Source organism: Agelaius tricolor, unplaced genomic scaffold (assembly GCF_023055355.1).
Source record: "Agelaius tricolor isolate 1412-34295 unplaced genomic scaffold, bAgeTri1.0.p SCAF_6, whole genome shotgun sequence".
Classification (NCBI taxonomy): domain Eukaryota; kingdom Metazoa; phylum Chordata; class Aves; order Passeriformes; family Icteridae; genus Agelaius; species Agelaius tricolor.
In genome coordinates, this window is record NW_027269266.1 from 23,973,261 (window position 1) to 23,988,607 (window position 15,347).

At 39.1% G+C, this 15,347-nt stretch overlaps 1 protein-coding gene across 4 annotated transcripts; it reads left to right on the forward strand.

Moving 5' to 3' along the window:
• Positions 1–329: 329 nt before the first annotated feature.
• On the forward strand, positions 330–13,444 carry MIOS (meiosis regulator for oocyte development). 4 transcript variants are annotated; one of them, XM_071429057.1, is made up of 11 exons: positions 330–434; positions 1,288–2,654; positions 2,852–2,950; positions 3,886–4,143; positions 4,965–5,134; positions 7,073–7,138; positions 7,756–7,914; positions 8,676–8,828; positions 9,990–10,194; positions 11,277–11,406; positions 11,651–13,444. In XM_071429057.1, the coding sequence occupies exons 2-11, from the start codon at positions 1,358–1,360 to the stop codon at positions 11,745–11,747; spliced, it is 2,634 nt and encodes an 877-aa protein (XP_071285158.1). In that variant the 5' UTR covers positions 330–434; positions 1,288–1,357; the 3' UTR covers positions 11,748–13,444. The 4 variants fall into 4 exon arrangements, with proteins under 4 accessions (XP_071285158.1, XP_071285157.1, XP_071285160.1 ...); XM_071429056.1 differs by having other exon boundaries at positions 340–476; XM_071429058.1 differs by lacking the exon at positions 330–434 and adding an exon at positions 470–589.
• The last annotated feature ends 1,903 nt before the right edge of the window (positions 13,445–15,347 follow it).

A 15,347-nucleotide genomic window follows, 5' to 3' on the forward strand; every position in this document is an offset into this window, starting at 1 on the left:
AGGTAATCTCAAAAGGCATCAGACTGAGATGCTCGTTGTGGGCACAGAATGCTTCAGGCTGGAAGGGGCCGCAGTCGGCGCTGTGGTCCAACCCCCCTGCTCCAGCAGGGCCACCCTGGAACCCATTGCCAGGAATGCGTCTCGAGGGCTCCCGGCTCTCTTCAGCCCGGGGCCCTGCCCGCTCCCAGCCCGGCCCAGCCTAGCCCAGCCGAACACGGTCCGATCCGGCCCGGCCCTGCCCGGCCCGCTCCGCTCGGAGCCGCTGAGGGAGGGGGCGGACCGCGGCCGGAAGCGCGCACGAGGGCGGTGCTTCCGCTTCCGCGGCGCGCCGGAAGCGCCGCGGCCGCAGCCGGAAGCCCTGGTGCGCTTCCCGTTCCCCTGCGCGGGCGGCGGGGCCGCTGGCGGCGGCCGGGCTGGAGCCTCCCGCGGGCTGGGTGAGCGCTGGAAGCGCCCGGGAACGGACGGACGGACGGACGGTGGGTGGCAGGGTGGCGGTCTCCCTGCTCCCGTCCGCTCTTGCGGCCCTCGGGAACGGGCGGCGGGCGGAGGTGGGGGTGACCTGCAGGCACACAGGGGCGGCCCAAGCGCGGTAAATAATGCTGTTTTTTCATACGTCCCGATCTTGCCTGTCTTTTCCACAGTAATAGCAGAGGTGTGTAGGATCTGTGCGGTCTGTTTGCATGTAGGCACGTGTGGTGCTAGTAGCTGCCGCAAGTGTAAAGGGAGTTTTGGCAGTAATGTGCCTTTATGAGTGTTGCTGGACCAGATACGAACAGGGCAGGTGGTGGGATTGGGAACTGTACAATAAGATGACAATTTGAGTTTATGTTGAAGTCTTTCAAGACAGGAAGCCTTTCTAGCCCTTAGAGCAGGCTTTAGATAAAACTGCCAGACTCTAATTTTTGTCACTTAGCGCTTTTTAATTAGGCAGGGACATTCTCTCCTACATGTTTGAGGGCGTGGCTCTTTCCCAGCGGCACACCCACGTATCCTGCCACAGCGCATCTCGGGTAATGTCTTCTTGCTTAATACTGGTGTGGAGTTGGTAAACACAGCAAATCCCATTGTCATCAGTTTGTAGGTGGCTGTGTTGGTTCTGCCTTGGTACATACATACCAGCAAAAACAACAAGTGTTGTGAGGAAAATGCTTAATGATTTGGCCTGAAATGTGTTATGAGATAAACTCTTGGGCTAAAAATAATTTGGTTTTGTTTGTTTAATGATGATTTCAGATCATCAAAGGACTTGGGTTTTGATAACGTTCCTACAAATTATTTTCTCAACAGTTTTCGCATGCATGGATATCACCTGAATCTTCTTAGCAGACCTTAAATTGTGTGTCAGCTTACTCTAGCCATGAGTGGCTCCAAACCTGATATCCTGTGGGCCCCACACCACGTTGACAGATTTGTTGTGTGTGATTCAGAGCTGAGCCTTTATCACATTGACTCTGCTGTAAGCTCAGAGCTCAAGGCAGGGTCCTTGCGCTTGTCGGAGGAAACTACGGCTACGCTGCTGTCAATAAACTCGGATACACCCTACATGAAATGTGTGGCTTGGTATCCCAAGTATGATCCTGAGTGTCTCCTCGCCGTTGGACAGGCCAATGGCCGAGTGGTACTTACCAGCCTCGGGCAAGATCACAACTCAAAATCCAAAGATTTGATAGGCAAAGAGTTTGTTCCCAAGCACGCTCGGCAGTGCAATACCCTGGCCTGGAACCCCCTGGACAGCAACTGGCTTGCTGCTGGGCTGGATAAACATCGGGCTGACTTTTCCGTACTGATCTGGGATATCAGCAGCAAATACGCCCCAGAGACTGCAGTTGCTACAGAGAAAGTGAGGCTTTCAGCAGGAGATGCGGAGGCAGGCCTGGTAGTTACAAAACCACTGTATGAATTAGGGCAGAATGATGCTTGTCTCTCTCTCTGTTGGCTTCCACGGGATCAGAAACTGCTGTTAGCTGGAATGCATCGAAATCTGGCCATCTTTGATCTTAGGAACACAAGCCAAAAAATATTTGTAAACACCAAGGCTGTCCAAGGAGTGACTGTTGATCCCTATTTCCATGATCGTGTTGCTTCCTTCTATGAAGGTCAGGTTGCCATATGGGATTTAAGAAAGTTTGAAAAGCCTGTTTTGACCCTGACAGAGCAACCAAAACCCTTAACAAAAGTTGCATGGTGTCCAACAAGGACTGGACTGTTAGCTACTTTGACAAGGGATAGTAACATCATTAGACTGTATGACATGCAGCATACTCCCACCCCTATTGGAGATGAAACTGAGCCGACAATAATTGAGAGAAGTGTCCAGCCATGTGAAAATTACATTGCTTCATTTGCCTGGCATCCCACAAGTCAGAACCGAATGGTAGTAGTGACTCCCAACAGGACTATGTCCGACTTCACCGTTTTTGAAAGAATTTCTCTTGCATGGAGCCCAGTGACATCCTTAATGTGGGCCTGTGGGCGACATTTGTATGAGTGTACAGAAGAGGGAAAGGCCAGCTCCTTGGAAAAAGACATAGCAACCAAAATGCGCCTCAGAGCTCTCTCAAGGTATGGTCTTGATACTGAACAAGTTTGGAGAAATCACCTCCTAGCTGGAAATGAAGATCCTCAGCTGAAGTCCCTTTGGTACACTCTGCATTATATCCTTTATTTTATTGTAGTCTTTGTCCTAAGGAAGTAATATACCTTTATATGTAAAGCACTTACATAAAATGCATTAAAATCTTTAAGTACAATGCAACATCCTATAAGTACTTTGTATATGTTAACAGGATGTGACTTAAAATTTTTAAAAACATTTTTTGTGAAAAATTAAGCTTCCTATATATGAAAATACTTATGAAGCAGTATACTGAAGATATGGATCAAAAACTTACAGGAAACAAAGGTCCCTTAGTTTACACTGGCATTAAATCAATTGTGAAGTCATCTTTGGGTAAGAATGTTCTAACTTTGCTAAGTATTGTTGTAGTATGTTTGCAGAATGATGCACTCATGAGTTTGTCTTTGGCAATTGTTCAAAGAGACTGTTCAAAAATATAAAAACAAAGTACTTCTGTTTGTGTTTTAATAATGTAAGTTAACAGTAATTTCCAGAGTTTTCAGTGTTCCCGGAAAGTCAGTAATTGTAGAAGCATAGTATCCTCAGAAGTAAATCTTTGAACTGTTTCAAAGATTTGAGTTTTGACTATGGCACTAAGAATTCTTGCTCCCTGCATATTATACTTTTTTGCATACTATTATAGTCCCTGCAGTATATTATATTTTTCAAAGCTCCACATCAGGATGTGGTTCTAGAAAGGTGACTTTGCTGTTGTCACTGCTGTTGTATTAAGTACATTTGTATGACTATGTTCAAATAAGCTGACTTATTCTGAAGTGGTGATCAACCCTGGGTCATCACATTCTGCCTCTCATGCTGGCTGAAATCTTTCATAGTAGAATTCAATATTTGAATACTTTTTTCTCTCTTCAATATATGTACTATGCTTCTTGGAGCAGAAAATGAGTCTTCAGTGGTGGGAAAGCTTCTGACACATTGATGCTGGCTGAGGGCTGTTAGAGCAGGTGCTTGATGGTGTATTATGTATTTTCAGTTTGAACATACTGAGAGCTCCTGTCAAATGTAACAAGTGGTAGAAGAAAGAAAAAAGACTGAGAAATATGTGTTAAGCTTAGGTGCATAATTTTTAGTAGATCAAAATAATTTTGTGCATGCTGCTCCTTGCATGGAGTTGTAAGCAATTTTAAAGTACTAAAATGCAATACTCAGCTTTTGTACCCTGCTTTATGATTGAAATCAAACCCTTGTGTTGTGATTGCAATTGAAACTGTCATTTAAGCATAATTTAACTTATTTCTCATTTCTAGGAACAACAGAGAACCTCAGGCACAGCAGGAGTGGATCTGATAGACAGGCAGATATTATTCAGTATCTGAGTGAGGAGAGATCTTTGGCTTTGCAGCTCTGTGGGTGGATAAAGAAGGGAACAGACTTAGATGTGGAGCCTTTCCTAAATTCATTGGAACAGGAGGGAGACTGGGAGCGAGCTGCTGCTGTAGCACTTTTCAACTTGGACATACGGCGAGCAATACAAATTCTGAATAAAGGGGCTTCCTCAGGAAAAGGTGTGTATTGTGTTTAGCTTTTTATTTTGGCACTATATCACATTAGTAGATTTTTTCTGTTAACAGAATTATGGAAGTTAGTATGGAAGAGATGCCTGTTGTGTTGTAAAATTGTTACTTGAAACACTTGTATTGGAGCTTGACAAATCCTGGTATTTCACTCATCAGACTACCATATGCCATATTGTCTATTTAAAATAGATCACATGTTTCAGAATTTCCTTCCTCTTAAAAGCCCCAGAAAGGCTTATGTTTGGAACTAGTGGAATTCTTTTTGCTTTAAGGGAACTGCTGGAGGAGAGTGCCTGTCTGTGCTTTCCACAGGGAGGGTTCAGACTGGAGATGTGCTATTTTCAAATTCAAGAATAAAATTGAACTTTCTGACAGAATGAATGTTTAGATTTAATAGTTTTCATGTTTTTAGGAAACTTCTTAGCTTGAAACTTTTGTATAAAATTGTCATCCTCCAGCTAGATCTGTTAAACAATGGCTGGATATACAATCTTGCCTTTTCACTTCTTATGGATATGAGTTATGATAATGACAATCTTTTGTGATAGCTATTTCAAAATACCACAAGTAGTGTGATGTTGTCTAAAGAGGCTGTCATGCATGTAGATGCTAACTTACCTGAACAAAGGCATTTAAAGCAGAAGCTACTATACATGGTAGTGTATGCACATTAATTAATTAATTACTGCATTTTATGTTGCATTCTGAAAAAACATTGTGTTTCAAATGAATGTTTTCATTTACAGTTTTAACTGGAGCTTTTTTAAGTTCTTAACTTGAATATTATTCTTTCACTTTTCATAAATCAGGTGATCTGAACCTTAATGTCGTAGCAATGGCTCTGTCAGGCTACACAGATGAGAAGAACTCACTTTGGAGAGAAATGTGCAGTACTCTGAGACTGCAGTTGAACAATCCCTACTTGTGTGCTATGTTTGCTTTCCTGACGAGTGAGTCTGGTTCATATGATGGTGTTTTGGTGAGTAAATTTCTGTGTTAGGTTAAAATTTCTTTATGCAATAGGAGCCTATAGATACATTCACTTATGTAGGGGGAGTCCTATATACTCCAAGAATTAATCAAATTTAAACCTATTCTTTTATCCTGGTGCTGGCAAATAGCATATCTGTCTGCAGAAGAGACATCTCACGTTAGTGAATAAGTCATGCATGAATGGCCAAAATATAGATTAGAGTTAACATGTCACTATAGGACATGAAAGAACACAAGCTCACACTGCTGTTTTCAAGGTGAAGAAAAAGGTAAGTTTATTTTCTGACTCCAACATTTATAGTTTTCTAAGAGTGACAGTGGATTGGAGGGTGACAGTGCCACCTCTCCAATGACACTGGACAAACCAACAGTCTATCAACTTTCTCTTCCTCCATAAAGGAATGCAAAACAATGAGTTATTTACAGGAAGTGTGCGAGAAAGTTTGCTACAAGAATGTCAACATCAGAAGGCTTAGAAAATCTTAAAAAACTAGGGCGACATTAACACATTTTTAGAGGAATTTTATTTTTAGCATGGAGTTATTAAACCTCTAGAAATATATTATCCAAGTAATGTAAGCAGTGGGAAGCAACAGAAGAGAGATTAATAATGGAATTGCAAAAAGCAGACTAAATGCAGGGGAGTTTGCAGAACTTTCATCAAGCTACATTTGCAATGAAGTGTATTTTATTTTCCCTTGCTTACTTATTAAAATAATTTCACTTTGTTGAAACAGTAAATAGAGTAGTTCCAGGGCTTCTGAAAGTGATACAGACATGCCATTTAAAGGGCAAACTAAATCTTTAATCATGAGATACTTTGAGCCCTTGGAGGAGTTAATGTATTTGATTCCTGGTTAGAGAACAGTAGAAATACCTGCTTCAGTAGGAATTATTTAGCCTAGGAGAGAACTGCTGTGGTGCAGCAGAGTAATTGGCCCAAAGCTGTTGAAAGTGAAGTTGTCATAATTTGATGCTCTTAGGGTAATGAAAATTAAAAATGGCTAGAATCCCAGAGGAGAGAAACCCGAATCTTTTTTTTTTCTTTCTTTCTTTCTGTCTGTCTTTGAGAGAGAGTATTGTTGTTCTCTGGATGTTGGGTAGGGCTTTTATAGATTTTTTTTTATTGATGAACTGGCAACTCACACATGATAAGGTGCTGTTTGTTTGGGTTTAATTTTAATTTTTCCTTCAGTGACACCTGTTGATGTCTGCATGAAAGATTTTGCCAAGCACATCTTGTTTTGGCAGTGTCAGTCACAATTTCTAATCTGAGAATATCAGAGGGAAAAACATGGGCATAGCTAAGTGTGAGAATTGATATAGAGAAGTATTTTTTTTCTGCAGTGTCACATCTAGTAAAATGAATAAAAAGCAGAAAGTAAATACTGATACACTGCTGTACCTCAAGTGTTAATACACTTCTGAGAAATGAATTCTGGATGTTTAGTTTTTGTTTGCTTAGGGTGTTTTGTTTGCTTTGTTAACTTTTGTTTGCAATTTAAGGAAGGAATGAGTGGTTAGGCTAGTTATTATGTAAATACAGTAAGCAGAACTTGGTTTGTTTTTCTTCTGCCTGTGACTTGGTGGGACATCTGGCTATACATGCTGGAAGCACTAAGTCCTCTACAGGACTTGCAAAGTTTATTTTTGTAGAGTTTCATAAACCATGTAGGATGTGTTGTACCAGACTTTGTGGGTAGATTGTTCCCATACCCACAGTCTTCCTCTGATAGCTGTATCTGAGGACAAACAAGTAAGCTGATATTTAGAGTTAGCCTTCTCCAGATGTCACATTTTCTCTGTACACAATCAATTTCATTGTATTAGTTAGACAGTAGTGCAAGTGTTCTGGTTTTTACAATGTGTTGGAAAAATAGAAACATGTATCTGATGTTACTAATTCCCATTTTTCTCTCTGAAGTATGAAAATAACGTAGCTGTACGAGACAGAGTGGCATTTGCTTGCAAGTTCCTTAATGATGCTCAGGTAAGTTTGTGGTTGCACATTTAAACAAACTTTCAAACTGGGCTTTATTCAGTGGCAGAAGAAACTCTGGGGTAGAGGGGTGTCCAGTGGAAATAATGAGTCATGAGTGATTTGTTTTTTCTTATCACAGTGGTATATAAGGTATGGTATCATCTGGTTTTTAGTTTGTACTTCCAGGTTAATTTTAGATTCAGTTTTTGGTTGGTTGATTTGGAGGCTTCACTGGTTTTGTGGTTTTGGAGGTTTTTATGAGTATTCATTACCTGGTAGTTCAGATGCAGTTTCATTAACTGTATACATGTTTTACTGGAGAGTATTTCTATTTCTTCAGTATTTATTTCCAGGTGTTAATGTTCTCTCAAATTATGGTTTGGTTTTGAAGCAGAAATTTTCTATTTGAAATTCACCAAAGTATTCTAAGAATACATAACCTCTCTCCTTGCATTTTCTATCAGGAAGCCTAAAGTTTATTTATAAACACTTGATTTCATGCAGTTTCATATGATATAGTAATTTAACTTTTTCTGTGTAACATCCAGCAAGCAATGCATTCTGTTAGGTGCAAATGCTGCTTTTACATGTATTTATATATTTCTTCATATATTTATTTTTTATAGCTCAACAGGTTTATTGAAAAGCTGACAAATGAAATGAAAGAGGCTGGAAATTTGGAGGGAATACTGTTAACAGGGCTGACTAAAGATGGAGTTGACTTGATGGAAAGTTATGTTGACAGAACTGGAGATGTCCAGACAGCAAGCTATTGCATGCTACAGGTTAGTGTTCACTCCAAAATAAATTTTATGGAGGAAAACTATGCGTAGTTTCTTTATCAGGGTAGTGTAGAATCTTGTGAACTAAAAAGTATTTCTGTATTAAATTGGGACAATTGGTTGTTTGGTTATTTTTGTGGAGTCATCTGAAAAACTCAGTGCTAACTGGTAAGTATGTGTCTTCTCACTCTCTGGTTGAGGTAGCTTGAGGAGATAGTAGAGGAAAGTGGCAAAAGAAAATCGTAATCCTTTTCACAGCTGAACTGGAAATACCCATTTATCTGCTTATTGCTGATGTGTTTCTTGACATTTTCAGGAATTTTTTATTTTTTTTGCTTTCAGGATTTTGATAGGGAAGAAAAATGAGAATTTTTGTTTGCTTGTGGGCTTTGAGCTTGTTTTTTTTTAAATAATGGATTTACCTTGGCCCTTAAACAGTAGCAGCTATTGCCAGCAGTGTATTTAATAGCATATGCAGTCATGACAGATTGTGCAACTTGACAGAACTTTCAAATCCTTCATCTCATAGACATGAGTTCTTAGGAGGACGTGGCAGCACAAGTATTTTCAACCAGACAGAAACTGAAGAAGACATTTATCAAACTCACATTACAATTTTACTGAAAATTCATCTTTTTTGGGAAAAATGGCACTGTATTATTTCTTATATCTTGTAGTACACTTTGTAAAGGCTTTTGAGAAAGTGAGTAATATGTATTGTGTTTCTTTAATGTAAGTCTGACATTTTTTCTTGACTACTTTAGGGTTCTCCATCAGATGTACTTAAGGATGAAAGAGTTCAGTACTGGATTGAGAACTACAGGAATCTTTTAGATGCCTGGAGATTTTGGCATAAACGTGCAGAATTTGATATTCATAGGAGTAAGCTGGATCCCAGCTCAAAGCCTTTAGCCCAGGTAAATATAAATCCTATATGAAATATGACCAGTCCAGAAGGGAACGTGGCATGGTACTTCTTTAAAAAAAACCTTGCTACTTTTCATGAGGACTTATGCACAAAAGAAAGACTTCAGCTTAGCCTGCCCTAAAAAAAATAGGGGTCACTTTTTTTTCAAAGAACAGGTCTTTCAGAAACTGTACCTATCAACCCTTTTCTTCTGATAAAACTGGAAACTCATTTGATTTTTTTCTCTCACATGCTGAAAAATGAAATCAGTGATGTATCACCCAGCTGAATTCAGTGTCAGGGTGAGACTGATGCTGAAACCATGGGACTAGTTCAAATTGCTTTTGTTTTAATTGAAAAAAAACTTGAAAGCTGTTTTGAAGCCCTTGAACCTGAAACTAAGGTGAACAGCAGCAACTTTCATTATCAGTTCTGAATGTACACTGACCTAAAAACTAACACCCTGCCCAAGTGCTATCTTCTTAACATCTGGTGGCAGTTTCAGCCAGCATAGTCTTACCATGGCACCTTTTACTCTATCATGTCTGCTAAGTATGTTTCATTATGAGCTTTAGGGCCTGAGAGTTTCTGAGGAAAGCTGGTTTTGAATTAATTTATCAGTCATAGCTGTTTAAGCAGAGTTCCAAGTGGGAAGGAGTTGAGCTTACTGCTCCTTCTTTATGTTGTTTAAGATAAATAGCCCTAAAAAATTTGAAATATGTGCTCCTTGGTATCAAGTCGCAACCTGTGACACAAGGAATTTAGATAAATAATATTAGGTAATCTTTATGTTGGGGATTGTAGTGTGAGTCATCTGACTAAAAGGAGGGAGAGACCAAACTTTATATAGTAAGTAGAATAAACCTAATTTCTTCAATTACTGAAGATACAGCTTTTATTATCCTAAATAATATCTTTCAAAGTTTTAGCAATTGTGCATGTTTTTATGTGCTTTTGAAGCTAGTGAGCATCATTAAGATCTACTCCTCAGGGCTTTGTGCCTCATCTATAAGCCAAGATGTTAAGAACTGCTTCACAAGTAGGCTTGGCTTTCCAGAGCACTCTCTAGAATGTCTGGTAAATAAATGTTACTTACCTTGAATGGATTCACTCACAGGTATAGCAAAAGTGGAACCAAACCAAAAAATTAATGGGCATCTGTTCTTTTTAGGTGTTTGTGAGTTGCAATTTCTGTGGAAAATCAATCTCTTACAGCTGCTCAGCTATTCCTCATCAGGGGCGAGGTTTTAGCCAATATGGAGTCAGCGGTTCACCCACCAAGTCCAAAGTTACGAGCTGTCCTGGTTGCCGTAAGCCCCTTCCCCGCTGTGCACTTTGCCTGATAAATATGGGAACACCAGTTTCCAGCTGTCCAGGTATGACACAGTGGGTTTTAGTTATTCAGCTGCAGTACTAGTTGGAGGCCAAATTAGCAGTTCCTATTGAAAGATCTTCTGTTGCACTTCTTTTTTCTATTTGTGCTTATACTGTAAATACTCATACTCATCATTTTAAAGGGAGAAGGACCATAATTGAGAACTTGTTTACATCCCATCTAATTTTGGGATGATACCTTTGTTTCAATTCTTAATGATCAGACAGTATACATAGTTACTTGATTCTCACAGTTTCCATGAGATTGTCAGTCAAATTCCATGGTTAGACAGATGTAAAGATCCAAGTATTGTAAGGATCAGTATTGTGAGCTTTACTACTGAAAGAAATGGGGAGTGTGTTTTCTTGAGACCAATTTTAGGCATGCTACACAAATCATTGAGTGTAAATGAATTAATTTTTAAATGGAAGGGGAAGAGAAGTGTGGTGTACTTTCTGTTACTAAGTATGAAAGAAAGCATGGATCATACTGTCAAAGCTAAGAGGTATTATGACTGGAATTGTTTGGTTGTAAATGCCTTTGGCTTGGCATTAGATAATGTCTAAATAAAAAGGATTTTGACCATATTTTTAAGTCAGTCTTATTACAGAGCCATGAGCAGCTGTACAGTTTTCGTTTTTATTTACCTCTTCTCATTCTTTCACTGATCTTTGTTATGACTTCTACATTGAACTTTTTCCAATTCATAGCTTAGATTTTGTTGATTTTTTTCTAAAGCAGAAGATTTCATGTGCAGCAGAACAGGCCCATAATTCAATGGATTATAAATCAATCAATAAGGCATAAATCACCATTGAATGAGATTCCGTCTGTAAAACTAGTTTAATAGGCTAGTTTAGCATATCTAAAAGATAAGACAAGCAACAGTTTAGCAGTGTAATTCTTTCTTGGCAGTCTTCCAGCTCTTAATATTTTTACTGACTTCTATTTTAAAATCACAGTGCTTTTTCACATAATGTTCCTTATTTCAAAATAATTTTAATGGTGTTTCTGGGACTGAAATGTAAATGAAGTGTAATGATTTACAGCCATATTTGTGGGGGTGGGTTTGCCTCTGGACAGGAGGATCCAAGTCAGATGAAAAAGTGGATCTTAGCAAAGACAAGAAGTTAGCCCAGTTCAACAACTGGTTTACTTGGTGTCATAACTGTAGGCATGGTGGACATGCTGGACATATGCTGAGCTGGTTCAGGTAAGTTGATATTAAAATTTTGTTATTTCACATGTGTGTTCTGCACTGAGTAGAACACGTCTCCTTCCCTGTATCTATCATTTTAAAGTTTAAATAATAAAACTGAACTATGATACTGAGTTTTTCTGAGATGCTATACCTCTGCACATAGTTAAATGTATAATTGCATTATAATTACAATTTTACAATCATAAATGTAAAATTATTTTAGCTGTTTTTTCTTTTTTTGACTGTTGCTATTTAGGGACCATACTGAGTGCCCAGTTTCTGCCTGCTCTTGTAAGTGTATGCAGCTGGATACAACAGGGAATCTCGTTCCAGCAGAGACTGTCCAGGCATAAATACTGTTAGAAAATGTGTGGCTCTCTAATGGATGTTCATCACAGTCCAAGCAGATATTTTAGACAAAGGTAATTTGTGACTTACTGTGAAAAAATAAATTGCTATCAAACTAGTAAAATGATGTGTGTATGACTGTGCTTGGTAGAAACAGGTATTCCTGAAGTGAGCCTATAGGTACAGTGCATGGCCCTTATTCAGAGGACTGAAGAAAAGTACTCCTGGAATTGTGGACTCTTTGAATTTGCTAAAATGCAAAGAAGACCTTTATTTAAAAAGTTTTCAGGATAATGCTGATTGGTCCCAAAGCTGAGTTTATATGCTGTGAAAGCAGACCTTCAAAATAAACACTTGAAAAGAAGATGGCAAAGTAATGCTGTGGATTCTTCTGTTCATTGTTTGATCACTGTCTTGTATGCAAATGTTTGTTTGTTTCCTTGTAAGTTTATTCAAAATGCCAGTGCTAACTGCCTTCTAAGCATTTTTATTTTAAAGAAAAATCCTTTTCTTTCTGTTCCTAGGTTTTGTTGATAGTAAAGCAATGTCTTTACAATTCAAGTTCTTACTTAACTAGGCTACATATCTAGCTGATGCAGATTTTAATGCTTAAGAATTTGGGGGTTTTCTCTCCTAGTGGTGACTGTATCTTAGAGAAGAGATCCCTGTGAAGTCATGTGACTGTTTCAGAGTGCAGGTAAACTATAGGAGGTTGTATCTGATAAATTTTTTACTTAGTACTGTGAAGATCTGAAATCTCAAGGACTGGAGACTTGTAAATATGTAAGTTTTAAACTACGTGCAGTTTTGACTACAAAAATATTTGAAGACTTTGAGATAATCAGCGTTTCCCTGTACTTCTGAAATATATTGGGAATTGTGGAATCAACCTGTATAAATCCTGCTTCTGGTCACTAGTGGACACCCATCTGCTCCCAGTTTTGAATAATTGATCAGAGTACTCTAGATGTGTTACCAGCTGGAATTAAGATTATTTATTAACTTGAGAGAACATCAATGATATTTTGCTAATACTGTGCTAGGAGCTAATTGGTATTGTTGTCCCTGACTTTGTAGGCAACATTCACACAAATTAGGGAAAAAAAGCAAACCTGTTTTAAGGTATGTGATAATAACATCAGTTTACTTGGTGTGTGTTTATTTACAGTATATGAGTTACTCAACACTTGTGTGCTATGAAATACGAAATGGAATGCTAGCAATAAACTGGTACTGTTTGCCAGGACTGTGAAAATTGGTGTTTGAAGAGAATATATTGTAATATACCACTAGTTCTGTGTGCTCTAGTGTAGTTTCAAGAAGATAAAATGTGGAAATGTACAAGATGTACATGTACTGTGGATGTACAAGATTACATTCAGGACTTTGGGTTTTATTTTCTGGGTTAGCATTAATGTTGTAACACATCTGTTGCATTTATTTTGATCTAAAATTGGCAAAGATAATTTTTTAAGTTAAAAATCTAAGAGGTACTTGATATTTCTAGGCATGGGAGAGCAGTTCCTTTTTTTTTTCTTTTTAGAATATTTATTTCTCATTCCACTATTTTTGCACACTTCACATTGCTGTTGAAGAGCTTTTCAAAATGTTCTCCATTTATAAATGTAAACTGGGGCTTACTGTATGATACCCTATTTATATAAATACAGGCAATAAAGGTTTTGGTTTATGTAAATGAGGATTGGTCAGTGTCAAGAATTTTTTTTTTATTCTTGTGTAGTAACATTTAGTAAATTTCTCTGATAATTTCCATGTTGAGGTGGATGCAACTACCAACATACAGTGTCTCATTTTCTCATGTAAAGAAAATTAATCTATAACATTTTCACCTCAATTATAACTGTATGTGTGTCAAATTCTATCACTAAGTTAAATTACATGCTCACTCTAATACTCATATCTTTGCAGTGTTTTGGATTATGAATGTGTATATTCTGGCACTATGGGTTTTGGTTGTTGCAATTAATAATCAGGCTTTCAGGTCAGTAGTTACACGATTTGCAAAATTTACAAAGCTAAAGTTCTATGTTTTTTAATTAGCAGATTTTTTCCTTGTTTTCTCTTTAAATTAATAGATCTGTCACTTTTGGGGTGATTTCTTGTTTTCTAACAAAAATATAGCTACACCCATTTTATTAGCTGCAGTTATTTTTTTGTTTACTGTTGTCTGGTAAATCTCAGCTCAACTCTGCTGAAGGTGTCCTTGCATGTTAAAATGTTGTGATCCTGTGGCTCGTGCTGATTACATTCCATTGTAGTAATTTTGATAGATGTTCCAGCCTTGCAGGCCCTTCCTTGATTAAGCACAAGCACTTTATCATCACACAGGCTCCTTGCTCATGAGCATCACAGGAACTGTGCATATGTCCATGCCCAACCAGGACAGCAGAGCAGGCAAGCAGGGTCAGCCAAGAGCCCAGCAAAAAGGTACCAAGTCTCAGAAGTCAGTCATGAATGTAGTGGGAGTAGTCCTGTTCCAAATAGCATGAACTTCTAGAAGTCTGCTCCAGTTACAGCATTCACTTCCTATGCCCCTTTTCCTCTGCCAGGTTCCCACCATGCACCAGCCTCTTGTCCTCCCAAAAAAGCCACCAGTTCCTCTTCATGCCTTCCGTTGCTGCTCCATTACTGGCTTTGGTAACATCCCTGTCTGGTGTTTCTGATTCAGTTGCCCTGGTGCCTCCCCTTTGGTCTGTGTCCCAGGAAGCCCCTACTTCCCATTTTATTATCTATGAGGGCTGGCAGTTTCTCACCTTTCATTGTGTGTGGTGTCTGGGGCCCTGCTAACCATCAGGCCAAGCTGGCATGGTTGTGTCTTTCCCTTGGTATTTAAAGCAGCTGGCAGTTTTCAACATGGCAATGTAGGAAGTTATGCTGATAAATGCATACATGACCTGAGCACTACTCTAGTACCAGGAATGTTTTACAGCTCCTTGCATTGCTGTGTGATTTGTACAGCCGTGAAGCCAGGGTAGGCCATTTATTCACACAGACTGATGGTCTGTAGAGAAGCAGGCAAATGAAAAGCATGTAAGGGAAACTTTTAGTGTGTACAGCTTGCCCAGCCACTTTTCAGTGCTGCAGGACAACGAGGAGAGTCTTGACTGACAAAGGGAAACTAGCATTTCCCACTTGGTGTGTTCAAACTCTCCCTCACCAGACCTCACACCCCAGGCTGCTCTCTGAAGTGCTAAAGCCATCTAGTGGCAGGCTGCTCCCCTGGGCATGGGTGCTCTGGGTAACTGTACATAACATTTTACAGAGTATATGTACACACACAAAATACCAATTTTCTAAAGCAGAATAGAACAAAATAGTTTTAAATGCTAGGAAAACATGCATGCAGTTATTAAGAAGGACATTTGATTCTACTCAACACTTTATATAGAGTGGTGATACACAGGGCATGGAATGGTGCCACATGGACCTTGTGTTGCTTGCTGTAGGAGACTGATTCCTACTTCAGAAGACCTCCTTCCCAGTCAGAGTAACTGTGTATCTGTAACAGAGTATCCATCTTCTAGGTGGGGAGGGAGAAAAAAAAGATCCTCTGTTAACTTGTTCCATCCCTCCAGTTTGTAGTG

What these genes read in the sequence shown, in the direction of transcription:
- MIOS (XM_071429057.1), top strand. Translation starts at nt 1,358, where the DNA reads ATGAGTGGCTCCAAACCTGATATCCTGTGGGCCCCACACCACGTTGAC. An exon ending in AGGGGCTTCCTCAGGAAAAG is followed by an intron (nt 4,144 to 4,964) that starts GTGTGTATTGTG and finishes TTCATAAATCAG; the next exon opens with GTGATCTGAACCTTAATGTC. An exon ending in AGTTCCTTAATGATGCTCAG is followed by an intron (nt 7,139 to 7,755) that starts GTAAGTTTGTGG and finishes TATTTTTTATAG; the next exon opens with CTCAACAGGTTTATTGAAAA.